Genomic DNA, 26,897 nt, shown 5'->3' on the forward strand with positions numbered 1-26,897 from the left:
GAAAACCTTGTGAAGTTCTTCGACTATTTTGTGGACCGCTGGCTCGAAAACCCCTTACTGCCAAAAGATATGTGGAACTGTTTCAAAAGGAGGCACTGGACAAGTAATGCAGTGGAGGGGTTAAATCATAAAACCAACAGCGATCTTGGTAAGCCACATTCAAGAGTGGCAGAGCTCATTAAATGCTTAGAGGCTGAGGCAGAAAAGTCAAATGATATAATTATGACAATGGAATTGAACTTGTAAGGTGTCAAGCGGAAGAAAGTACAGAATGTTTTGTTGGACGAGAGGATAACAAGAAGCACAGACAAATACAAGGAGACTGGTGATATCCCTATTTTTTAAAGAACAATATCATATGTTTTGAAATTAGACTTATTGACACATTATCAATTGACAAAGTCATTAATTGTATTATTAATTGAATAATATCTTTTTGTACAATATGTATAATCACGTATATATACAATGTACGTATTTTGACGAAAGCTTTAATCGTGTCGGATTTTATGTTACAACTGACATGCTTTAATTTGAGATGCAACTTTTACACCACCAGTGACCCACAGTCCACTGACCAGTTTCAAGTCTGGCACTGAGTTTCTTTTAAAATATTGTTGACTTGTAGGTAAAAATTAGAAGGTGTACTTGAAAACGAAACATTACGGAGACAGGATGTTCTCGTCGGTTTGGAATGCAGACCTTACAAATTCCATTACTTGTCTCCTCCGTGGAAAGGTACCAGCCTGACAGACGGATATGAATCGACAGGTATTGGAATTTGCATAGCGAAGCAACCGAACCGATCTGAGAAGATCGGAAGGAAATTTCGAGATCAGTTTTGGATTTGGTTTTAGTGAGTCAACATCGAGGAAGACAGAGCGCATGTATGTACCTGGAGGACGGAGGCGTCACTCCGAAATTATAAAGGTCTGAGCCTTGTTACACAACCTTTTGCTAGCCCCTTTTCTTCACCCTATAATTAGATTCCGGTACTAAAATAATAAAATAAGGGAAGGAGGAAACAATATAGTTAAAAGGGCTCAGGAAATTGAGAGAAAGTTGTAGGTCACAAGGCAGAAAAATGTGTTCGCGATTAGGATGAACCCCTTCGAGTGTATTCCTGTTCAGGCAGGAAGTGTTCGCAATTAGGACGACACCAAAAATACACTCAAAAAGTATTATACGCACATACACACACACACATCTGCACTAAAAATACAAGATATTTGCATATTAACCGGTGATGTTCCACACAATAACGTGAGTTTTTCCCAATTAAATAATTTACATGAAAATAGGTAAACTTGCAAGACTATTAAATATTTTAGTCACCCAAACCGTCAGCAAATTCCTGTCAGGATTCAGAATGGAACCGAAAATAACGACTCCGTATGAACTATGGAGAGACCTTTAACGTTAATATACACATTTAATTTAAGATCTTCCAAGTATTCATAATGCTAATTGAAATTGTTTTCTCTTTTTGCAGATCGCCACTGGACTCCGGCGCTACTTACAAGTGTTAGCAGGGACCTCTCTCGGCGGACGCTGAAGATGGTTCCGGACAATGACACCCTTTGGCCGGACGACGTCGCGGACAATGACTCCTACAGTGACACTTACGAGGACTTCGAGTTCGAGCTTCCGTGGTGGCGGCAACTCATCTGGACGCTCCTGTACGCAGGGATGGTGGTGGTGGCCACGGGCGGCAACCTCATCGTCATCTGGATAGTCCTCGCTCACAAGCGCATGAGGACCGTCACCAACTACTTCCTCGTGAACTTGTCCGTGGCGGATACCATGGTCTCCACCCTCAATGTGACCTTCAACTACACGTTCATGCTTACGGGGGACTGGCCGTTTGGAACGTTGTACTGCAAAATAGTTCAGTTCGTATCTGTGCTGTCCGTGTTTGCGAGCGTCTTCACGCTGATGGCCATTTCGATCGATAGGTAAGTACCATAATGCTTTTTCTCTTTCTTTACGTTAATGTTAAAATTGGTCCATTGCTTTTCGAGAAAATTAGCTTTGAAGATACTGTATACACTACTTTTGTTCCGGAACATTTGATTAACATCGATATTTGTGAAATTCATCCTCCACGCACAGGCATCCATACATAGATACACTTTCAGAGCAGGTCACACAACAAGCGAGAAGATCTGTTAAGAGGGGAAAAAGAAACGCAGGAAAGAAGAAAATAATGGGGAAAGAAATCGAGGGCAGAATATACCAAAAGAAGGAAGAGTTCTTTTTGGCAATAGCTGTGCTTCAGTTGCCACTCTGTGCCGCAATCTATGGTAGGTCGAGGCTTTTGACTTCTAGCGTATCCTGAAAGTTATGCATCCCATTTAGCATTAGTACTTTACGGGTTGGACGACTTTCAAGGATAACGTATTATACGACATTTGGCCTAATCCCGAGTTCTTCGCATCATGAATTCACACACCTTTACAGGAGTGTGTGTGTCTGCAGAAAACATTCAAGTCGGTGAATCAACGAGGGTTCACGAGCCACTCTTTAAAAAGAGTCCGTTACTGCTGAGTGTGCGGTTCTACCTTGTCACCACCCGTTTGATAAAGAAATTAATGTGTAAGAGTTCGTTTGGTACTGTGTTTAAATTTGCAGAGTTAGCGGGAACTTAATGTTCAGATAGAAGGTAGGTAGATAGTGCTGAATCTATACAAGCAATAAAGTTGAGCAAATAGAACAAATAGCAGCATGCAATGCTAATTGAATATTATTCACCAGTGCTTTATACTTCTGATTATTGTAACACTTCGTTTCGAGAGAGGATTGAGCATCATTCATCATTCATTGCCTACTGCTTCTACTTTTTCTATTTGGAAAGCTCAGTCGTTTGGGCGTCTGACTACCATGCGAGAGACCCGGGTTCGATCTCCGGCGGGGGAGAACCGGGAAATATTTCAACCTGTTCAAGCAGATCCTGCGCCCACCCAGCGTCGTATAAAGTGGGTACCTGGAGGAAACTCTGGGGGGGGGGGTAAAGGCAGCCAGCAGCGTGGTGCTGATCACATCACCCCCAGCTCGACCGAGATCAAGAAAGTGTGGGGCCCTAACCTCACCCCCCTTCCATATGAAGTGATGCAAAGCACGGGGGAGCACTTTACTATTTTTTTTTACGTTACGTTTTGAGAGAACATTAGAGAATATTCATTATCTAGTTATTTTTACTTTGCTTCTTTTAACACTACGTTTCGTGGAAGAGCACCTCTTCCCTAGTCTTCAGGTGAACAATTGCGGTATATTTTTTCCCAGTGGTGGTGATCAAACCTTCGACACACAGGGGTCCCGGGTTCGAATCCTGGCCTGCGCATGGATATTTGCGAGTGTCCTTTCATCAGTTTCATCATATCATCACTCATCCCCAACTTCGCAAATTAGCCAAAACTGGCACAAAAAGCAAAGTAATATAAAGCAAATCAAATCAAATCCTGAGACGGAGGTACCACATTTACTTGAAATTGGAATTTCATTTTTGTACCCTTAAGGGCATACGCATCGCAAACTTATGAAGTAAATATTATTAGGTCACTTTTTCCTCAGATAAGCTAATATGGAGTACACCTTAATTTAAAGCGGGATTCGAACCAGTACGTCATATGCCTCCGCGGGGAACCAGTTGATTTCAAGACGACTGCGTCATTCTCTACCACCTTGGAAAGCTCCTACATTCGCTTCGCATCAAAGTCCTTTACTGCAAATGAATATTCAGGTAGCTGCATTTTAAATTTGGCCAATATGGTTTCGAACATTGGCGTCGGAAGAGGGTTGAACCGATCGGTCGTTCCCTCCCTTGAAAATTGTATTATTAATTTTACATTACTAATAAACATAGAAGCATTGTCACTAGCATTCAGAGAATATTAAACTTCCAAAGCTTGTGACTGAACGAAATGTGTAAAAGTTAATAACAAATTTGGATTACCATGCATTTCAGTACATTAACGGCGCAAAGTGCAAAAAAATGAAGAAAATTTGTTAAACCCACTGCATATTCACTACTCTGTTGTATCGAGTACTAGAAACTCCCTAAGGTTGTAAGGTAAAAGGTACAGTTCCCCGTGCACATTTAGGGGATGTGGGGGAAAGGCCCACACATTCTCGATCTCTGCCATTTTCGAGCTGATGTGACCAGCACCAATCACCAGGGTTGTTCCCAGGTACCCATTGATTTGCGATTGGGTGAGCCCCACAGCCGCTTTATGAGGGGACAAGGCCGGAAAAATTCCGACATTTGATCACCCACCCTACGAATCGAACACGGATCTCCCGCGTGGTAATCGCATTTATTTTATTCATATTGTATTAATTTATAATAATTATTATAGTTATTAATTTCCAATAATAATAATAATAATATTGCATTTTATATAAACAGCATGACCTCCCCTACAAAATAATTCTAACAAGGTTCATAGTTTCCGATAACTTACTTGTTCTAAGTTCTTGAAAATATTACTCGGCTTCTTTAGAATTTGTAGTGTCATTTGGAAGAAGAAAAACAGAATTTCCTCCCCGGCTAATTCTTTCCCATACCCAATTTTCACCCTCCACCTCCGACTCACTCGCTTTCAACATCTCTAATATTCTTCCTTGCACTACTTTGTTGTTTCTTTACCATCTCGCACTTCCGCTCACCACGTAATCACATGGGCGTCATTTCTCTCCATCAACTATTGCTCACCCAGACAAGCACTTTGGGACATAAACAAGTGAGAGCGTTCCACAACGTTACGTAAGAGTCTTCAGCGTCAACCGATGGAAGCAAATCTACGTTTCACTGGCCCATCCGGGACCAGCAATTCACATCAAAGCGTTTCCCTCTGCAGCTAGGCATTGTTTGCAGGAGTTTCCAGTCAGCGCGGAAGAAGCCATTCGGGGCTACTATCGGGATCTGACACCGGAGGGCGTTTTAGTCACGTCGAAAATTAATCGAGCACGGCTAAAGATTGCAATTAGCGAAATTTATTGCACGTTTATGTCCGGGAATGCCGAAGCATTAATTAGTCACAACAGAAGCAAATTGTTTCTCTAAAAGCTGCCCGATTTGTTGTTCTTGGAGTAGTGGCGATGCAGGTCCCCTGCACGTGAGTTTAGAGGTTCTCGCTTTTATTCTCGTGAACTCTTGGAGTATGTGAAAGGTGTCGTTGACTTGGTAATGGAGGTATTTTATCAGGCATTGAAGTTGATAGCATTTAGCCGCTGATTTATGATGAAGTTGTAAGAAGCCATTGTTGGACAAGAAATGTTTTGTACCTAAAAATCATGGATATTTTTTGTCTACCCCTTTCAATATACAGTGACAAACTGTCAAAATTTGGAGTAATAAAAAAATTTCTGTCTTTAAAAAATGCACATTAAGGAAGAACAGGTGTGGAGAATTGCTGTCGGTAAAGAAATCTAAAACTTGAACCCTGCAACTACTTTATGCACGATACCAGCCTTTTCAAGTTTGTGCAAGTTTGATTTAAGTCCACCTTTACGTACGGATAGGGAATTTCTAAATAAGATGTACCGGGTGTTCATAATTAAATTTCTTACTCAGAGCCCTCTCGAGCCCGTTGGATTGCGGTGAAACTTGGTATAGAGGCCATGGAGACCATGAGGAAGAGTATGCCGTTGAAAAAGAAATCGTTCAAATTTTCACTACCAGGTTAAAATGTGGCGCCGAAGTAACAACTGCCAGAAGTTAGACATGCAAAAAATTATTTTCAGTATGTCTGTACAGCAGTGTTCAATATGCGCACCGCGAATGACCATTTGGAAACGCAAGACAGCGTGATCAATGATTCAGTAGCAAGATGTTCTTCACTGTGCACTACCTTTCAGCGTCAAATTTCAACCTGGTGGCTTGTAATCAAGGGGTTTCGGGTTCGATACTAGTTGGAGGCACATGGCACAGTGGTTCGGATCTCACTTTAAACTGTAGGTCCCGATTAGCCTTCCTGTGCATAAAGTGGACTTAAAACAACAAATCAATCAATCAAACCACCTGGTGGTAAAAATGTGAACAATTTTTTTCGTCAGTATTTGCTACCCTATGGTCTATATAGCGTCTACACCACATTTCGCCGTAATCCGAGGCTTTGAACGGGCTCCAGAGGGCGCTGAGTAGGGGAAGTGTATTTAAGACCACCCGGTATGTTTATATATTGAAAGAGTATACTTGGCATAAGCAGCCAAATGTAAAGGTGTAAATCCATTATATATAAATTTTGATGATAACGCAATAATCAAATTCGTATTATACTCTGCTTCGGGTATCTCTGGAGCAGGCGAACGAAAACAAATCTTTGCGCAAGTAGTGACGCAAGAACTCCACCAATGAGCACGTGAAAGGAAATGGGATTGTCTGGAGAAGAAAGCGACTGCAATTATGAGCCTTCGCAGCTGCGTGTACTTTGCTCTGCCTACTCGATTTTACCCCATCTCTGTCGTTATGCGCGGCTTTGCTCCAGGAATAGCCGGGACGGAGTATGGTAGCGGATGCGTGTTATTATATTAGTTCTTAACCATCGTAACCTAACCGTCAATTGTGTCATTAGCGTCTGCTGACGTCATAATTTCGCAGCCGTCGATGTTCCTAAGTGCACAAGGATGCCAACAATAGACTGTGTCACCCTCGACGAATAACCTCCAAGACATTAAAACACCGTGGAAGGATGTAACGCAGCATCTTAGCTCGTCTTTGGGAAGCAGACAGACAAATTGCTTTTACGTCTATCCGGGAAACCATCTCTTTAATGGCGCCAATGTTGTTAAACACAAATGACCCGAGTCAGGGTGGGATCTCAGTTCGAAACTTTTGTCTTATCGAACGGCCTCAAGCGGGAGAAAAAAAAACTCCATCTACAATTTGCTTCCAGCTATTTTTTGTTCTCTCCTTCCTCCATTCGGCAGATGCGATCACACCTAAGTAATTAACTCCGCTGCCAAGAGAGCAAGGGAAGCTGCCTCTACAGATGCGGCCTTGAATAGGAGAAATTGGGGAATTATCAGTGTTCCATGCAAGGATTATGGGCAAAGCAGTAGTCTTGGTCATGAAGAGCAAAAATACATTAGTCTGCAATAGTCGTACCAAAGACGAAAGTGAGCATGCGCTAACGCGACCACTGATCAAAATACTCATGAGCTAACTGGACGAGTACAATTGCAAATTAGGGGTGATGGCTGCAAGTGGGGGAAGTAGGTTTCGTCTAATGCTGGCAGAACATTGAAAATTTGAAAAGTAGTAACATTTCAGTAACGAGCGATAATAAAAATGGAGAACATACAGACAAGACACTCATCTGAATCCCACATCGTAGTTTCCTCAAGTTTCTTTCTACTTCCCCTTTCGCATTTGTATTCGTCAACTTGTTGCTCGTCTTCCGTGGGCGAACAGCAAATAATACTTCCAAGTGCGACCAATGTGGATTACATATAGGTGAGTCCGTCGAGATTTTTTGTTTGTTCTGGAATATTCCTGTTACGTAATTTGGCAAACCTTTCAAAGTTGAAACAAAAATGTCTAGTGATCATTTCAGATTAACGTTTCCCAAGGATAAATCAAAGTTAGTTAAGGTGTATGAGAAAATGAATTACATTAGTGTGTTATAGTACTACTTTTCCCCATATCGTAAGGTGTCACCAAGTGACGTTATCAAACAGTTCCCTTTGAATATCCTAGATGGATGCATCTTGTATGTATTCTCTCGAAAGTGATGCAACACTTGAAATCTAGTATTATGTTTGAAATCCAGTGAAAGTTACTTCTTAATGCCACCACCAATTGGTGTATGGTTACAGAAGTCATCAGTTGAAGATGAAGCACTACAGAAGTCATCAGTTGAAGATGAAGCACAGACAGCAAACAACATTCTAGTATAAACTTTGTAAATAAATGTGACGCGTGGTCTTCTAGTTTATGTGAACTGTAAACTGGTAACAACCTTAAAAATAGTCTCCGCGCCTATTCATGTGATGTAATCATTTGATGAAACTTCGTTCATAGGAGTGCACGAAACATTCAAACCAAAGGCGCAATATGAGGACAGACCTAAATAGCAACTTGAAATTCCGCTAAAAACAAAGTAAATATATTACACTGGACATGATTTTTAAAACTAGTAAAATATTTTATGGACATTGTGCACATATTATTGGTGAGGGTTCTTTAAGCTCATCACGCATCACCCACTTAACAGCCACTTGGCAGGTTTTGTCTTCAAAAAGAGTGTATATACTACCTTCCGTGAAACTAAGTTGTCTTTTGTCTTTTCAATATGTTCCTTTTCGATAACTCGTTAACTTACATTACTGGCACTGCTACATCAAATTTTAGTCAATTTGATCAATTTGCACTAATTAATTAAGTTTTACAATGACTGTCGATAGCATTAAAGGCACAAGCAAGCCCAGCTCCGAAATTGTAGGTGTCAATCGTAATTCTGAGCAATAACATTTTTGGTAGTTTGATACATCTACAAGTGATATAATATGTTAATATTTTTATTAAAATTTTAAAAAATTGAATACTTTTATGTAACAATGCGAAAAAACAATATTTTATCCTTTGTTAATTTTATATGTGCTGTTCATTAGCGCCTGGAGGAAATAGGAAACCCCGTCTACCGTACACAAATTGTACCCAGATGGGGAGAAGAATGTTTGGTACTGATAGCAAAAAAAATTTAAACAAGTAAATTAAAAGTAATGAATATTTAATGGAATGATTTGGTTTCCGGCATATGTTGTTTGGTCCTTGGAAAATAAACAGAAGAGAACCAACAGATTGAGGATCAGGTGAACCCTTTGCGGTTAAATTCCACATGTCTCTCTTCAATATTAGTGATAATGTGATTCGAAATGCATGTGCAGTGTACATTCATTCGTTTGAGAAATCCATATTGTTTTATTTAATGAGAACGATACATAACAGCATACAAACTGTGGTTCAGCTATTCCAAACATTTGTTAATACCATCAAAGCATACAGAAATGAAACATATTTGAAAACGTTCTCTGGATTACCACACGCGCACGATCGATCGTTTTTCAATTTGCTATTCAATATGCAATACGAGAGAATAAATTAAACAGGACTAAAGTTTAAATATATCATTCGCGGAAAATGCAATTAAATGTAACACAGAAAAATACTGTCAAAACATGCAGGGAGACAGAGGGAGAGGATGATCCAGGGTTTCAATGCAGAATAATTCTCCCTACCCCGATAATAGTTTCATTTCCTTTTCGTGTTTGCTTTGAACTAGTCACACGACTTTTGGTTTGTTTGCATTACCCTTCAGCTTTGACTCTTTTAGAATATTATAGAGAGTGGGTCCAATCCTTTTCTTTGTGCACAATTCTTAACATTATCAGCACGTCACTCTACTTGGGAAACATGTTGAGATTGTCATTTCCAGGGGAAAAAAATCCCGCAAAGGAGAGAATCTTTGAGAAGAGAGGTATAAATTGCACTGTTGATAATTTCCTCCATGCTTGTGCAACAATGAAGTGGATCCGGTAGGTAAGTCTTGCAAATCGATATTCCTCTACCTACATATTCTTCTCGAGGAATTTCTCCCCTTAAGATCCAATCCTACATCCAATTGAAGAAAGAGAGCGAGAGAGAGGGAAAGAGAAGGTCTTTTCCTGATTGAAAGCCGTTTTTTGCTACCAAGTAATGAAATAAGCCAAGACGGAAACAAGATAGATCTCTGCTCTTTCCCTCCTCTTCGAAAACGGATAGTTTCCTCAAATAATACGGACGACGAGGAGTTTTGACAAAACAGGAAAAAGGAATCAATGCAACTGCTTTTAGGGGAAATTAGATATTTCCCAGAACCACGATTAATATTCAAATCAGTTGGCTTACCCGTGATTGGCCAATTTAAACTTTCGTAACTGTGAAGAAGGAATTCGTCGTTAGAATGTCAAATTAAAATGCACGATCGATTTACATCCAGTTGCAAAGCATTGTTGGAACTTGCACAGTTAACGGAATTTCCTGTTTCCGTGCGCTTGTTCCTCTTGTTTTGGGGTGAAAGGATTGGTGTTTTCAATTCTGTGTTTTTGGAAACCTTCCGTTTTTTTTGTGTGGCTGAGTAGCCATTGAAAACGTATATTTCAGTGGCTCGAACCACACTTTAAATTCAGCCTGTGGTTAAGCCCCCTCCCCTCCGGACACGCCACTGAATTATACATAAGTAATCTGTGGAATTGACACGTTGATGGAAAAGGGAACTTGTGGAAATGGTGTTCTCGGTTTAGCCTTCAATCCTCGCTCTCAGTGCTAATTTTGGCTTTGGCTTGCATGGCGCTGAATACATGCAGACAACGATTTATATGTAGGTGAACTGTTCCTCATGCATATGAAACTTTTTGTGAAGCGTGTTGCAAAATGGCGAACATGCGTGAAAATAAGTACACATAAAATACTCGCTTCCTTACAATGCATTATGTTTGTTGCCTAACTCAATGTCAGTGGCAGAACTTGCCATTAAAATCCACTCATCGCCGTAGATTTAGGCAACACACAAGACGCATTGCATGGAAGGGAGAATTTCAGGATATAAGTGTTCCATTTTTATTGCCGGTGACTGTACAGAGATGAGCGCCATTGACTTTAATAGGATCGTTACAATCCACAATTGTCCGTGACTGTACTTGAGACCCTTTCGCATCACGAGATACGCGCTTACTGCCCGCCCCTACTTACTCCCGTAGCACTTCTATTGCTTTGCCCAAGCGGTCTTCGTAATATGCTTACCTCGCATATAAAGATAATATAATTATATTGAACAATTATTATAACAGTAGTAATAGTTGAGGTACTATATCCTGCCTCTTTGTCACAGATATTAACGTATAGCGCTACGAGATCATGCGACCAAGGTTCGAATCCTGGTATCATTATATTTGTTCATTCATCTATTTCATCACTGCATTAATCTTTCCCTAGAGTTAACCTACACGTCCGTAAAATGAAACGGAGAAGGGCCACTCCATGCCGGAAAGTGGATTTCAGTCCAGAATTACATTTTCCGTACATGAAATTTCATTTTAATCGCAATATGTGAAACTGTTTATTATAATGAACTGAAAATCACAAATTTAACTAGTATAAGTTCCTCTAAGAAACGCCAGAATTTAAAGTTATACCAGTGTTTGAAGAGGAGTAGCAAAGTTTGGAAAGAAAAAACTTACATCTCTGTCTCTCTCTCAAAAATACCCTACAGGCTCTCATGCCCCATAGTCTGATAGACAAGCAACATAAAATAATGAACATCAACAGATCTGATAATAATATTAAAATATAATTTTATGTTAATTCTCAAAACTTATGGTTATTATTAAAAACAACAGTGTCATTAAAAATATCTAAGCATAAAGTGTGAACGTGAACTTTGACATATTTTAAACACATAATGTTCGGATTTTTTTACCTTGGCGGTGTAACACGCCTCTGACGTCAGAGCATATTTGGGTCTCCCCGATGGGATAGTGGTAACGTCGTCGGGTCGTACTTTAAACTACAGGTCCAGTCCCGATTTGCCTTTCTGTTCATAAAGTGAACTTAAAACAACAATTCAAAGTCGGAGTAAAGTCGGAGTATATTTTATATTGAATTCTTCAGTCATTTGAGCTTGAGATACTTAATCTCATAATTCGAGCCCGACGTTTCGCGCGACTTGCAGCTGAAGCGTTCCATGACGTCACAGGATAGTTTACCATTGGTTCTATGAACTTTCACATGCAGTTGTTTTCATTGGGAAGGCTTTTGTAGACCTTAAGGTAATGTTTATTATTCAGTACGGTGTTTTACAAGTTCTTTATAATTCCAATAGTTGTGTGCCTGTTTTTCACTTGGAGATATTTGTCCCGCCGCCGATTAAAGGTGAACTAGTGTGTTTACCGCCCTCTTACTATGTGGCGCCTCAGCAAGACTATGTTGTACTGTCCTGTAAGGCATCACAAACTTGTTTACTTACATTGCATAGTTTTCAGGTTGCTTCATACAGGTAGGTCAGCAACATTCCAAACCACTATCTCATTAGTCATTACATAGTATTTGACAAACCGACCTCCGTGGCGGAGTGGTTGGCACAGCGCACTACAACGCCAGTGGTCCCGGCTTCAAATCTCGACCTGGACAAGAATTTACTTTGTGAGTTTCCCTTCATCACTTTCTTCATATCACCACTCATCTTCATGGTCACGATTAGTCAAACGTGGAAGAAAATCGACGTAAAATAACCTAATTCAAACAATAATACTGTATTTGAAGAATCATCATGTTAGTCTTCAAAAAGGTTGGCAAAGATGAAACAGCGTATCTCATCTGAATCTAATTATCAGTGATGAACAAATACATGTTTAAACTTCTTTAGGTACTTCTTTTTTAAATTACGAACTATTTTGTGCTATATTATATTTTACCTTGCAATACATTGTGAATACGTGTTTCAAAACTGGAATTTGGATATCACAGAAACGTTAGGAGGCTTGTACTGAACCTAGCCCAACAACTCCGGAAAGATGAGAACATTTGAATTCAAGCGGAAAGAAAGCTAACCTCAGCGCTTTAGTAGAACGCCTGTCTTGGAAATCTCGAAGAAATTCGTGCATGATATGATATTGATTGGGGAGAGAATGTGAGTGGAAACCACACCGTACATCCCATCGATATTCTTTTGTTTCGCAAGAATCCCAGCCTCCCCTCCTCACTCCCCGCAGTCAATCCTAAGAGCCCTTTGTTGCTCAGTTGTTCGGAAAATGTAAAATGTTTTTCGAGAATTCTTTTGCTTCTCGAAGCGAAAACGTTTCCTTTTGAAAAACAAGACTTTTCGTGGCACGTTATGCGGCTACAGAAAAGTAGAGAAATGTTAGCCAATAAACTCTCTTGCTTGGTGACATGCTCTATACTGCGTGGAATGGGTGTGACTAAAAAACTCGATGAAAGAAACATTAAGTCTGTAAGAAATGTAAATGTATCGTGAAGTATAACAGGGTAAAACCTCGTAAAAGTGCTTCTTAAAACGTCTCGGAAACTGTGTTCAATAAAAATCAAGATTTATTTTAGTGACCAATCTGTATTTTTTTAACCTAGATTATGGATAGTGGAGGGAAGAAAATGGGATTCTGGTATTGAATGATTTAAAACGTATTGATTTCTTAAATGTACAGTCGCTGAAATGCATTCTGTAGTAATCATTTTACATTGACAACATTAATGATCCAGAAAATTTGGAATCTGAAAACGTCAGCGCTACGACGCCAGGTGTCCTTGGTTCGAATCCCAGCCTGGGCATGGATATTTGTGAGTGTCCATTCATCAATTTCATCATATCATCACTCATCCCCATCACCGTAAATTAGACAAAAGTGCACAAGAAGCGAAGTGAAATAAAACAAATCAATCAATCAATCGAAAAGTCAAGGAAGTGAACAACTAATGAATAAAAAAGTCAAGACATTCTGAAAGAACATCGAAAAACCTAGAAATTCAGGGAACATGAAGTGTGGTTTTGTAGTTATCATGACTTGGGAACGAAAATAAATTTCAGTTTCTTGATGAGAGATATTCTACAAAAAAATATTAACTTTAAAATTGCATTATAAATCTGAAAAGGTAAGGCAATTTGTTTTTGCCAAAAATGAGTTGAGAACCCTGAATCCACACTACCACTACTTGAAACTTCATTGAAACGTGCTTTACTATTCCAGCTGAAACGTCTGTTTTCAATCTGCGAGAGCGACGCGACGCAACGCGATGTTAATTGACCTCTTTGACTAATCACGCATAATTTCGATTACACGTTGCGGTCACTCATATACGCATGATTTATTTCTCAGCCTTTGTGGACAGATTTGCATACATTAGAGCAGAATCCACTAGTTTTGGCGGCGCGTGAATCCGACCAACACTTCATAATAACATTTCCATAAGCTCATCCTAACATTCCCTGTCTGAATGATGTTCGGTTACATTCAGTGTGCATAATATATCTCTTGCGGAACTCGTGGCTTATTTAGGTATTTATGTTCCGTTTGTATTGATAAATACGTACATTTCGCCTTAATCTATATTGCAAATATGATTGACAGTTCGTGTAAAACTATTACAGGAACTATTACATGCGTGCATGTTCTTACATACATTGGCATACTACTCTACTATACTATATCCCGGGAATCTCTGAAGCAGGCGAACGAAAATAAGTCTCTGCGCAAGTAATGACGCGAGACGGTTCCACCAATGAGCACGTGATAGCGAATGGGATTTCATGAAGGGGGAAAGAGACTGCAATTACCATACTTCCAGCAGCGTGCACTGCTTCGGTCTGGCCACTAGATTTTCACCTTTCTCTGAGGCTATGCGCGACCCATCTCCAGAGATACTTGGACAGGATATACTCGAATTTTCAACCGTAAGCTAGCAAAGAGAACGATGATACAAGAAGCTAATTGTCATTTAATCCTCCCCTGAGTTGCCAAAAATCAGCGTTCTTCAATACGTCGACATCTTTTTTCAGTGCCAAGTGTTTTTATCTTCATAGAGGAGAAACCTTACACTGCGAAAACAGGGACGTACGTTTTCGACAACGCACAAAACAGATAAAAGTAAGAAGCGTGTTACTCAGGGCCACACTTGGGCACAAGAGAAGGGGCGTTATTTCCACTGCGGTGACTGCGAGACGAGTTAACAAATGACTGTCCCTAGAATTCAGCAAAACAGCACTCCTTCATTCTTCGCTTTTCAATTGGAATTTTCAGGGGCAATAGGTTATGCAACCAGCATAACAGAATGGTTTGTGACGTTCTATCTGCTGTTATATGCATATTTTGATGGTGTTTGTGCGGTCGAACCTTACAAGCTATAAAGGTACAATGTAATGAACTATGAATATAGCTTCAAACTCATTTATATCTTCCTTTTTCGAAAGAAATTTGTTGAGAATAAAGTACTTCAAAATTTACAAGATCACTTTAAACTATTTCATACATCGTTCATTCGTCCGTCCTGTAAATATTCTGGAAGCATATCTTCGAAAGTACTTAAACTAATTGCCACTTTGAAAAATTATTAATCTTAAAATATTTTATTTTTGAAGAGAGCGTGTTATGTTGTTTTGTATGATTACCATTAATATTTACAGACATGAATTCTACAGGTGGACTCGCATGTAGCTTTCCACCAGACGGAAACAGGAAACCAATTTTAGACCTCTCAAGATGCCTACTTTCAAGTTCATAAAATGTAAACTTTCTGACTTGTACCAGAATGTCCTTAACACGGATCAAAATTGCATGTATGAAATCGCCCAATCCATTAAAACAGGGCAATGCACACACGAACTGTATTCTGTTCCTGGAATGTCTGGAGCAAGCGAACGGAAACAAGTTTCTGCGGAACTGGTGACTCGAGAGGGCTTGACCAATGAACTCGTGAGAGGAGTAGTGACTGCAGCTACCAGCCATTTGCTTTGCTCGGCCCACTCGCTTGTTCCCCTTTTCTTCCGTTATGCGCGGCCTTGCTCCACAGATTCCTGGGACAGAGTATAGGCAGGAGAAACCCAAAGGAAGTGATTTTTTAAAAAATAATTGATTTAATTTTTTTATTTACGTCGCTTTTTCTGCCACTTTTTGGCTCACTGATGATTTGATGAAGGGACACAGAAGAAACACATGCCGGAATTCGAACAAATCGTAGCAGGCTCTGCTAACCACTCCGCCACGGATGTTGTCGGTGAGAAAAATGAGTCGTGTTTGTTCGTAGAAACAAAGAACACCTCCACATCCGCAGACTTCAATAACTTTTGTTTAAAAGTATACGCTACGTCGTGTATTCGAGCCACACTGTGCTGAAGGTACGAGACGTGTGGGATATCATGCAGCTCGTCAAGTGTCTCCCTGACAACGGCAGGAAGCACGCTTGAAACGTGATTCAACGTAATGCCTATTTTCTCCATCTATCTGCATACGTCCGTGATGAAAGAGCACGGTTACGCAGGCGAGGCTTTCTCTCAACTCTTCAAGCGAGAGAACGAGCAACTACTTATAACAAAGTCCGTTCCTTTGCGGCACCAACTCTTAAGTTTTAATGCAGAAGACTACCTACATCTACTCTCTTGGGAAACCATTCATACGTCATATTACAACAGCATTGTGTGCTAAGTGATGCAGAATTTGTTGAACAACTTCCTATGCCTTGTCACACACAAGATAGAGAGAGGATTGTAGAGGTTACAACAGGAATATATTCGTCAGTATGTGGTCCCTAAAGCAGAGATTGTTTCATATGTGGGAAACTGAAGATCAGAGAATAAATGCCAAAGCTTAATACAAAGACCAAATAGATCTGCGCCCTTGGTTGGTAGGATGAGAGGATAATTCAACGCACAAGTACTTCCTCGTGCTGCATTGCTTGCTCTAAATAGTCAAATTTAGGAAAGAGCTTTTCAGATTGGTCTAAACCAGTGGTTCTCAACCTTTTTCAGTCCAGGACCCACCTTCAAGGATCTTACACTTCATGGTACTATAAGCGTTGACGCCGGTATAATTACTTGCAGTGGTGTGCACCCAATTTAAAATCTTGTTTTTTCCTAACATCAACCCCCTTTTACACTTGCTTAAAGAAATTACACATACTTCATTCTACGTAAACAAGTAAATATGTAAACAGCCGAAATGCATTTGTTCATAGGCGGTTAGCTTTATAAACGAAGCTGTCTCGATAGATGTGAAATGATCACAGTTGACACCTCCCGGCAACCACGCGCGTACACACCAACACACCCAGGCAGGGTCGGAAATATCAAACGACACCTTAAGTCGACATGAATGTGACACACAGAACTCATTGCTGCGACCGAAACGAGAACGGTGGATATCCGATTCCCTTGGGTTAAACATCAGGGAGATGCCGGTAAAAGGAATGGTAGTGCGCGAATAACATAAATGTACCTAGGTACTATGTAGAGTTTAGACTACGTACAACATGGATTGAATTTAAATTGTTAAAACGATATATCGTAGTTATTTAAATGTAATAGGTTTTAAAGGCACAGTAAAAAATTTTCGAAATCAACTTTGCGACCAACCAAATGCCCCCTCGGCACCTAGCAGTGTGTCGCGCCCCATAGGTTGAGAAACGATGGTCTAAAGTGATCTTGTAGATTGTAAAGTACGTTATTCTCAACAAATGTCTTTGGAAAAAGAAGTATGTAGATGAGTTTGAAGTTTTTGACAGCACACTAAGCTGTATCCTTATAGCTCGCACGTGTTCGATTGCACACACACCATCAGAATATGCGTAAAACCTCAGAAAAACGTCGCAAGTAGTTCTGTTGTGGGTGGTTGCATAACCAATTGTCCCTGAATATTTCGTTTCACAAGTGAAGACTAAAGGAGTACGAGCCGAGATTGTTTGTGTGTTGTAAGGGGGTGAAAGGTCGTGTCTTCCTCTTTTGGTACCACTGTAGAAATTATAAAGTCCATGGGAAAATTATGTATACACCATGTGGATACATCTTCCGTACTAGATTACCGAAGATATTATGTTACTTTAACTCTTTCATTCAATGTTCTCGTTCAATGGACAGTCTTTTCACTCTGTCGACGAGGCTTTCCGATCTTGTGCCTTACGCTGCCTACCAGCGTAGGATCCACATCTATCCCCATAATAATTATTGCTTCTAGTCCTTCTTAGCCAGTAATGCAAGCATATTCTATTTCTGGGCGTCACCGATAGCACAGTAGTTGCGTCGTTGCTTTGTACATGTAATCAAGCGGTACCGGGTTCGATATCCGGTGAAGGCACATAGTAGTTTAGATCCATCTACAGTTTTGCCCCTTACTTTTATCTGTCCACACCCTCTATTCTTGGCCACAAGCACGTCACAGAAGGTTCCTCATAGCCAACCATTGAAATATCATTCTCAATTCATTTATAAAGATCCAGCAATGTTGAGCTATTGGTTTCTTTAAAATAATTACATGTGTTGCATGACTAGTAAATGACTATAATCGTGTTGCAAAGTTTAATAGTACTTAGTGAAAATATTGTAAAATCTTTAATGACGAACAGTGGAACAATAAATGTTTCACAAGCTAGTATGAAGAAATCAATCAGACTACATTTTTCAATATTTCAATAATTATAATGTGCAATTAACTCATTTCCAAAAGAGGATTAATTTATTGCATATATTTACATTCCTCTTTACACCAAAGGCAAAAATGTAATTAGCATGTTTGCGGTTGACGTCTTGCAGGACTATTATAAAATTCTTTCACTAGTTTTCCATCCAGTTCAAGGGAAAGGAAGCATAGGGCTTGAAACACTGTAAGAAAAAAGTGTTCCAATCCATGGACTCATTTTCAAATCTTAAATCTCCGTGCGAATGATCTCTCCGAGCGACAGAAGATGAATCGGATTCCCTTCGACTAATCTTCCGGTAATCCTTTTCTTGGTTTTTACGTTCACGCTGAGTGGGCAACAAACATTATTTGACAATTTCTAGGCCTCTGTTCTTGGTGTGTCCTTTATTAGCAGACCCACAATTAATTTAAACAAGGAACATGTATCGAAGCGCCTCTCCAATGCCTGGCACATCCCACTCCCCCTCAAAACAGAAAGTTTGATACATATGAAGAAATAAGCCTGCAGAAAATGATTAAATAAATTATACATTTCCTAAGTCTTTGGAAAGTGACTGTTGAAAAATTACCGATTAATAGTTATTTTGTTCAAGATTAATTGAGTTAATTAGTTTATTCAAATGTAACTGAGTTAACAGTTACTTTGTTCAAAAGAAACTGAGAACAGTTACAGTTACCTTGCGCAAAAGTAACTGAGTTATCAGCTGCAATTACTTTGCTGAAAAGTAACTCAGTTTGATGAAAATTAACTGAGTTAACAGCTATAGTTACTTTGATAAAACTGAATTAACAGCTGTAGTTACTTTGCTGAAAAATATATAAGTTAACAGATATAGTTAATTTGCTGAAAAGTAAATGAGTTAACAGCTATAGTTACTTTGCTCCAAAGTAACTGAACTAACAATTAAGCCTACAGTTTTAGTTTTCTTAAAAGTAACAGCTAACAATTACAGTTACTTTCCTCAAAAGTTACTGAGTTAATAGTTACTTTGTTCAAAAGAAACAGAACAGTTCTGTTACAATTACTTTGCACAAAAATAACTGAATGAACACTGAGTTACTTTGTTCATAACTAACTGAGTTAACACTTACACTTAATTTGCTCAAACGTAAGTCATTTTCAGCTACTTTGCTCATAAAGTAACTAACTCACAATTGCATTTAATTAACTCTGTTTCTTTCTCTTTTACGTCTCTCAAAAAGTAAGGTATCTATGAACTGTTAGGGATTTGATTCGATTTTGAACACCGAAGGGAAAGTCACCCGGAACATCGATTTTTAATTCTCAAATAATGGAACTGCGTTATATTTCATTGAAGGTGCATTTAAATGTTTACGCATGATTCCCATTAAACAACAACTCGCTCTCTCCCTCTGGGCGTTAATTAATTGGCAGCCAACTATCCGTTATTATTTCGGGCAAATCCCCGCAGGAAAACTCGTTGATAAATAAAAACATTCTGGTGGAAACAATGCCGTAATGAAGAGCAATTCCAGTATTTAATAATCGGTTCACGTGCGCGAAAGGAATCAACAGCTATGGAGGCAGAGTGCAAATTAATTGACCCTCAGCTCTTCGATGAACCAAACTGTGAATGAAATTCAAAATTGAGAATATGAATTTCCTGTCGTGCATGCACAGTCACGAATCCTATTCGGAAGCAAGTTTGCTCATAACACGTCAATTGCAAATTGTCTGTAACGTGCTTTCCCTTAAATCCATATTTCTTGTACATTGTATTTCTTACGTAGATTATTTTGTTGTGAATATTATTTTCACTGTAAATTCTCGCAAAGGATCATTCCGTGTAGGAATTTATGTTATCATGTTTTACTTGTCAAATATCCGTGAAACTACGCGATGAATGGAAGAATGGTTTCTACAAGAGTTGTTTATTTTTGTAAGAGGAATAAAAATATTAAACAAAAAAATAGGTTTCCATTTTAGAAAAATTGAGTGATCTTCAAAATGGCCGCTTACTGTAACATACATAATTGCATTATCTTTCTCCCTTAAAGTGAATTAACTTTTATTTGAAATATTTTTCTTCGAAAACGCTTCCTTTGTAAGACATTTCGAGTTATCAACTTAAATGGCCCTGTATATATTAATGTACATTGAAGAACATCAATGCTTCATTAACCTACTTTATTAATATTTATAACTAAGTGACTGCAATTTGTCCTCTAAAGCAAGAAACTGCGTATTTCGATTTTTGATTTACAAAACCAGGGAATACAAATCATATATGTTTGTTTATATTCGTAAAGGTAATAACAAATTTTAATGATGACTTGATTTATAACAAAATTTGACCTATAGATATGGATCGCACATATCTAACGCATTCATGTAATATGAAAGAGAAACCGAACCACATTTCGAATGTTATATCTTCTCATGTCCTTATATCCTAAGAAAGTAATTTATGTTCATTGGGAAATCTGGTACGTGGAATTTTCTCCAGTATCCATTGCAATTACTTCTCCTCTGTGGATCAGTGGTACGTGACGTCATCTCACAAACGCAAGTCAAAAGGGAGGAGAGGGTAATGTAACATTCCACCGCGCGTTTAAACTTGATGGCAATCAACGAAGGGGCAAAGGGCAAACTTTTCCTTCCCTGTTGCCTCTTTTTGTTCAGAGTCCGATTCCTCTCGCAGCTTAACGGAGCGAGAGAGGTCCAGTGAGCTTAACAGATTTCGCGACATCCCACGCATTTTTCGGCTCATCCCCCGTGGCTTTAAGAAACTTTTCCTCCACCAAGGCTGAATCCAAATTGCTCTTAATAAGTCTCTGCTTGTAGACGGTAGTACTTTAGAGCCCTTCTGGTCCCAGTAGGTACTTAACAGAGTTTTTCCCTTCCTTTCCTGTCTGCCTAAATATCTTCCTCTTCATCTGGCTTTGCATTCTGGGAAGACCGTCAGGTATTCTCATTATTTCGACAGATCTGTTTCCTTAAAGTTCCTATTGTATCGGTTTGAACCAGAGCCTTTGTGTGTTCTATAGTTTCACGAAGTGTAATCATTTACTAAACTCTATCCCATGAGTCTGTGACTTTAGCAAACGAAAAAACAAGTCCTTTGCGCAGGTAGTGACTCGAGAGGGCTGGACCAATGAACGTATGAGAGAGAATGGGATTGGAGGAGCAACGCGACTGCAGCTACCAGCCGTTTGCAGCAGCGCACACTGCTTCCCACCACCCACTCTCTTTCTCCCCTTCTTTACCGTTATACGCGGCGCTGTGACGTATTTCCAGTTTAAAATTTCCAAAACAATTATCAATAGCAGCTAAGATGTGCCCCAAAACAAATGTGTAATAGTCTTCAATATATTATGATGTTTATGCACAAAATGGCTTACTAACCTCGGACGGATCCTTTGTCCATTATCTTCCTTTACAATAAATATTACTATAGGCAGCCGGTGGAGACATATTGAAGATGGTTTCTAAGCGCACTTTAAACCTTATTAGGCCCTGTCCCTATTAGAATATCTGAGCATAAAGTTGGTTTAAAACAACCTTTATCATTCATTTCCGTCGTTGCGGTTAGTCTAAATATGCAGAAAAGCGACGTAAAGGATACCAAATGCATTACTTATGCCTCAAAGTGCATGAAACAATAACAAAACTGGCATAATTATGCACTAAGTTTCCGAATATTTCTAGAAATAATTTATCTGCGAAATTTTCGGAAATTACAGATTTATCAATATTTCATTATCGCTTGATATTAATATGGCGAAATAGTCAGACCCATTCCTAACATATAATAAATATTCATGAACCTATTCGTTCCGGTTAATATGATCAATAAATTGGAATTTCATTCTGGATAACGGGCAATGAGAGAAGTCGATGAAATTGAATATGCTTACCGTAATGCCTGGAACCAATGCGAGAACTGACGACTAGCATAATTCCTAAATACAGAACATGTTTCACGTGTCCGCTACTAGCATCTACACACTTTCTCAAACATTTCGGCACGTGTCCTTCCGCAGAGCAGCTGTTGCAGTGGTTATCGCTTCCAGGAGAGTACTCTCAGATTTTCACAGCATTCACCGCAGATTTCAAAGTTCCCCAGACGACAAGGAGTTGAGGTCAGGTGACCGTGGTGCCCATTGCTCACCTGTAATCAGAAAACATTACCGCTTCAAGCTTTATGTCCACTCTGTATTTCTAGTTCATATTATCTGCGATTAACCTGAAGAGGCATCAAGGCGACGTAATACAAGTAAGAAATTACAATAACGTATGAAAGCAGGTCAAACTGCAGATAATATGAGCCCAAAATTAATAAATTATAAAATATAAGACTTAATGACACTGTCTCTTTAGTGAGATAACTTTCATATTCTCTTTTTGTTTCCCCTCAATAATACACTGATACATACTACGCTGCCTATCATTACATGAGATATTGTGGATTATTTAGAAGTCTTCCCGTGCAATATCCATTGAATATTCCCCGTCAAGGCTCCGAAGAGGACCACTTGCGATCCATTGCTACACAAACCTTGTCATGACTCATAGCACCTTAGTCGACTCTCATTCTGTGTTTCTTGACGTAAGCGTTAACCTCGTTCGCTCTCAAGTTTCAAATTGGAGTGACGTAATGCCAGGGTATCCTCAACAAGTTGTCTACTTCCTGTCTCGTTTATTTAATAATTAGAACATTGCTTGTCTCGCAGGACCAATGGTTCATGGCACGTGTAGTTTCTAGAATCCTTGTATTGTACTGACCAATCGGTTGCTCTGTATCCAATGAGAATGGATTTTAATCAGTATAAAGTTGACATTTCGAAGTCAGTACCACCTGACTTGAGATCAAATTATGGTATCGTTGAAGACGGAGATCTTATGGGTTTTTTTCTGAATGTTAGTGGGAATGGTTGTTTATTATAACGCAATTTCAATTGAACGTTATCCATTGTGTAGTTGACTTCTCCGATGGCGTAGCGATAATCCGGTACTCCTGATTCGAACACCGGTAGAGAGAAATTGTAGTTCAGATAACACTTCAAACTCTAGGTCCAGTCACTATTAGCCTGTCAGTGTATAAAGTGGATTTAAAACCAACTTAATCTTGCTAATGTTTCTACTTACAACTATTCTAAACTACATGTGGAGAGAGCATATCTTCACTCTTCTTCAGGCGAACAGTTTTTTCTCCCTATGGTGGGGATCGAACCTATGAGACATCTGCAATTTGATCAAGGTTCTGTTTGCTAACTTCACCTTGAATTAGTAGCTCGGGAGATCAATCAGCCTCTTATCAATGGATACTGTAATATAAAAGGAAGAAGGATAAAGGCTACTGGTGTGTGGTGCTGATCATCATCTTCAGCATGAATGAGTTCGAGAATATATAGTGTCCAATGCCCATACCTCTATTCCACTTCAGGATACGAAACCTTAACTTTGGCACAATTTATTTAATGTGATATACTGGGAAAACCTACACTATTAGAAATAAATAAAATTAACAACGGTTTTAAACACGGGGTATTGCACTAAATCTCAGAACAATAATACTGCAGTACAGTACAAAATAACAAACCTTTTTGAAGGGAAAATAAATGAAAAGTTTGCTTCCTGATCATGATCTTATATTTGTTTCTTTTGGAACTCTCGCGTGGCCGGGTGGTTAGCGATCTTACCTTTGGTGCAAGCGGTCACAGTGGCAGCTTCAAAAATTCTGGGTCGACCTAGCAACGTGAGGATAATTGGGGAGCTACTTGGATAGAAGAAGAATTGGGTCCCGGCCTCAACAGCGACGATGGGACTCGATGCCCACGTCAACAAATACTTTGATCTCAAAGGTCTTTCGTGTAATTTATTTTGGAGTCTATATTTGTTTCTTTGACTTATTACATCTTACGTAGTATTTTACAGGATTTTTAGTTCCAGTCATTTAATAAATAATAAGATTTCTTGTTAGGGTTTTTCCTTGGAACACCACAAATCTAACAAGTAGAATAAAGTGTGCTTGAGCAGATGAGATATTCAAGTCGACCGACTGGAAGAGGCTGAGTGGCCCACAGATTCACTTCGACATTCGGCAAATATTTTCTTCAGAATCTATAGTTTCACAGAAATTGCTTTTAAGTTGGCAACACTTGCACATCCGAGACTCATTTCAGTATCCTCCGTTGGCAACACCGTTTCGTTTGGCTGTCAGAGGTCCTCAAGTGATCCTTTCCTAATTGCGGTCAGCTAACTTCTGGCGGAAATTGAACTTAAGCAAAACGTATTATTAGCTAATTAATTTAATAACACGTGATAGGCGGAAGGTTCCAACAGTTGCATTAGCTAGGGCGACGAGGGAGCAGAACAACGAGCGACATCTAATTGCTTGTGTAACTGCATTATGTTCCTCGACCCCTTCCCTCGCGGACGGAAATGTCTTCCTAATTCTTGGGTCCTCGCGCCACCAAAGGAGAGGAGAGAAGTCTGGTGGATGCTCAGTTAAATTTTGACTGCCACCAGGTGTACGATCACGGACAGAAGTGTAAAGTAACAATGAATGGTTCACCTGGAGTTCTAATCCACTAGCAACGCCTTAAACCTAGGCAACCAAAATAACACCAAAAACCTGGCACGTAGCATATCATGTAAGGAATTCATTCCAATAGATAAGGGAAGTAACGGTTTACGTAGAGTCACGAGACGTCCTCTCATTACATAATACGAATGAAGAAAATGGTCTTTCGGTGAGGATAAGAAAACTACAGATGAAATTATTAATCCCTCGAAGGAACTTATTACGAGAGAGAGTCAGAAAGTAAGGTTACCTAATTAAACATCTAATGTTGCTATTGAGCTGCTTCAGACCTTGACTGGTAGATGGCGGCAGTTTCTATTGCAGTTCCACGTGAATAATGAAAAGAGACATACTCAAAATTACTACTACACTGTGTGATTATATACAAGTCGAGTTTCAATCGGTTATTCTGTTTGTGTGGACAAAAACAAGAGCTCCAATTCAAATACACAGTAAACTGCAACCTATTTATGTTCCAACTGCTATGTCCGTGCAGCATATGCGAGAGTTAAGTGTAGACGTTTTGAATATTTATTTTACAGGATTGGCATGAACTGACACTGGAAACTGCTGCCATCTATAAATCAGCCTCTGAACTTCTCAGCCATGAAGTAGCTCAATATATGGAATTGAGCCTTAGATATTAATTAGGGAATATTGCTTGCTGACTTTATCTCGTACGCTTCAGCCTGGTACATAAAAGATATTTAAACTTGAGAACATTTAAAGCTTTATAGTGTATACAGACAAATGTAAAATATAACGATTCGCGTAGGTAGTTCAATTTAATATTTTGGATCCTGCTTTACACTATAGTCTCGGTAGTGATTAGTTCATCTCTTAGAGAAACGTAAAAAGAAGTTTCCGTTCGTTCTTGTGCTAACATTATAACAACGAGAGTCGTTTCTTTAAATATTGAACATATTATAATATGAACACGAAGGATGTTCGTAACGTTCATGCCTCGCGGCGTTTTCCAAGAGCAGCAAGATTGGAAATTGAGCCCGACACTTGATTCCCCCCCACCATTCACAGCATCCATGGAGTATCGAACAGAGCGAATAATGGCGCATTTTAATGGGTCGTTAGCCTGGATTGCGAAAGAGTTAACAGCCGAAACCCAGAAAGAGCTGGGGAACTTAAGAAGAGAAAATGTTTCATAAATCTGAAAGGGTTGCTTATAAAGTGGCGACCGTCTTTTAACTCCCCCGCTAGAAAGATGTAAGCGAGAGATGATTTGCGAGAGTAGAAAAAATTTTGATACTTAAGGAACTTTTTTTCTCCTCTAGTTCAGGTGTTTTATTTACTGCTTTCTTGCGTGATCTGCTCCCCCTCCTCCCCCCCCTCTCTCTCCTGATCGTATGGCGAGAATGGCCCAGGGCAAACTCGAAATCAATTTTGAGGGTTCAAAGGAAATCGTCTTTCGGCCTCTTCGCTGATGCGTAGTGCTGTATCACCCCCCGCACACCGCTGCATGGATAACACATTTCCAGAAGCTTTTCAACTGCAACAGTACCGACCTGGGTCGAATGCTAACGAAAACTGAATGCGTGGGGAAGGATTGCACTAAGTCGGATGGAGAGCAAATTCAAAACAATGCTTTGAAAGGCTCCAAGTTGTATTGGCGGAAACCATGAAACTATATATGTAAATTCGTATCGTAATGAGAGGCGGTGAAATAAAATATATAATTATACTAACTAAGAATTTAATTTCACACAGATTTTTTGTATTATGGGTGACTCAATATGTCTATATCAATTTGCTCACTTCGCCACTGACGAAAGTACAGGTAAAGTAACGCGTTATTAATGCAAGTACCGAAAAAGGAAAGCGCTACTCGTGCAAGTTTCGGAAAAGTAAGGCGTTTTAACGCAAATGCTGGAAATGTAATGCATTACTAGCGCAAGTACGGAAAAGTAAGACATTACTAAGGCAAGTTCCGGAAAAGTAACACGTTACTCAATCAAGTACCGAAAAATAACACATTAGTAACGCAAGTACCGAAAAAAAACGCGTTACTGACGCAAGTACCGAATAGTAACGCGTTGCTTGCGGTACGTTTCTCCACAACCCTGCCTACATTTTGCTCAATTTTCCAATCAGAATCGGTCCAGAAACAACTGACGTTCATAGGTTCCTCTTCCTTCTGCATGGTGCCGCAGAGGATTATGG

At 39.4% G+C, this 26,897-nt stretch overlaps 1 protein-coding gene across 5 annotated transcripts in view; it reads left to right on the top strand.

The window, feature by feature from the left end:
* The window catches only part of LOC145994809 (tachykinin-like peptides receptor 99D), a 616,641-nt gene that overhangs the window by 338,562 nt on the left and 251,182 nt on the right, over window positions 1-26,897 (top strand). For all 5 annotated transcript variants that reach the window (XR_014442396.1, XM_083131117.1, XM_083131116.1 and 2 more), the window contains one exon: window positions 1,493-1,955. Coding sequence is in view for 4 of the 5 variants with exons in the window: in XM_083131117.1 (XP_082987243.1) it covers window positions 1,558-1,955 (398 nt within the window). In the remaining variant the exon portion in view is untranslated. The remainder of the gene's footprint in view (window positions 1-1,492; window positions 1,956-26,897) is intronic.

The sequence above is a fragment of the Lepisma saccharinum genome, chromosome 11 (assembly GCF_977018435.1).
Source record: "Lepisma saccharinum chromosome 11, izLepSacc3.1, whole genome shotgun sequence".
Taxonomy (NCBI): domain Eukaryota; kingdom Metazoa; phylum Arthropoda; class Insecta; order Zygentoma; family Lepismatidae; genus Lepisma; species Lepisma saccharinum.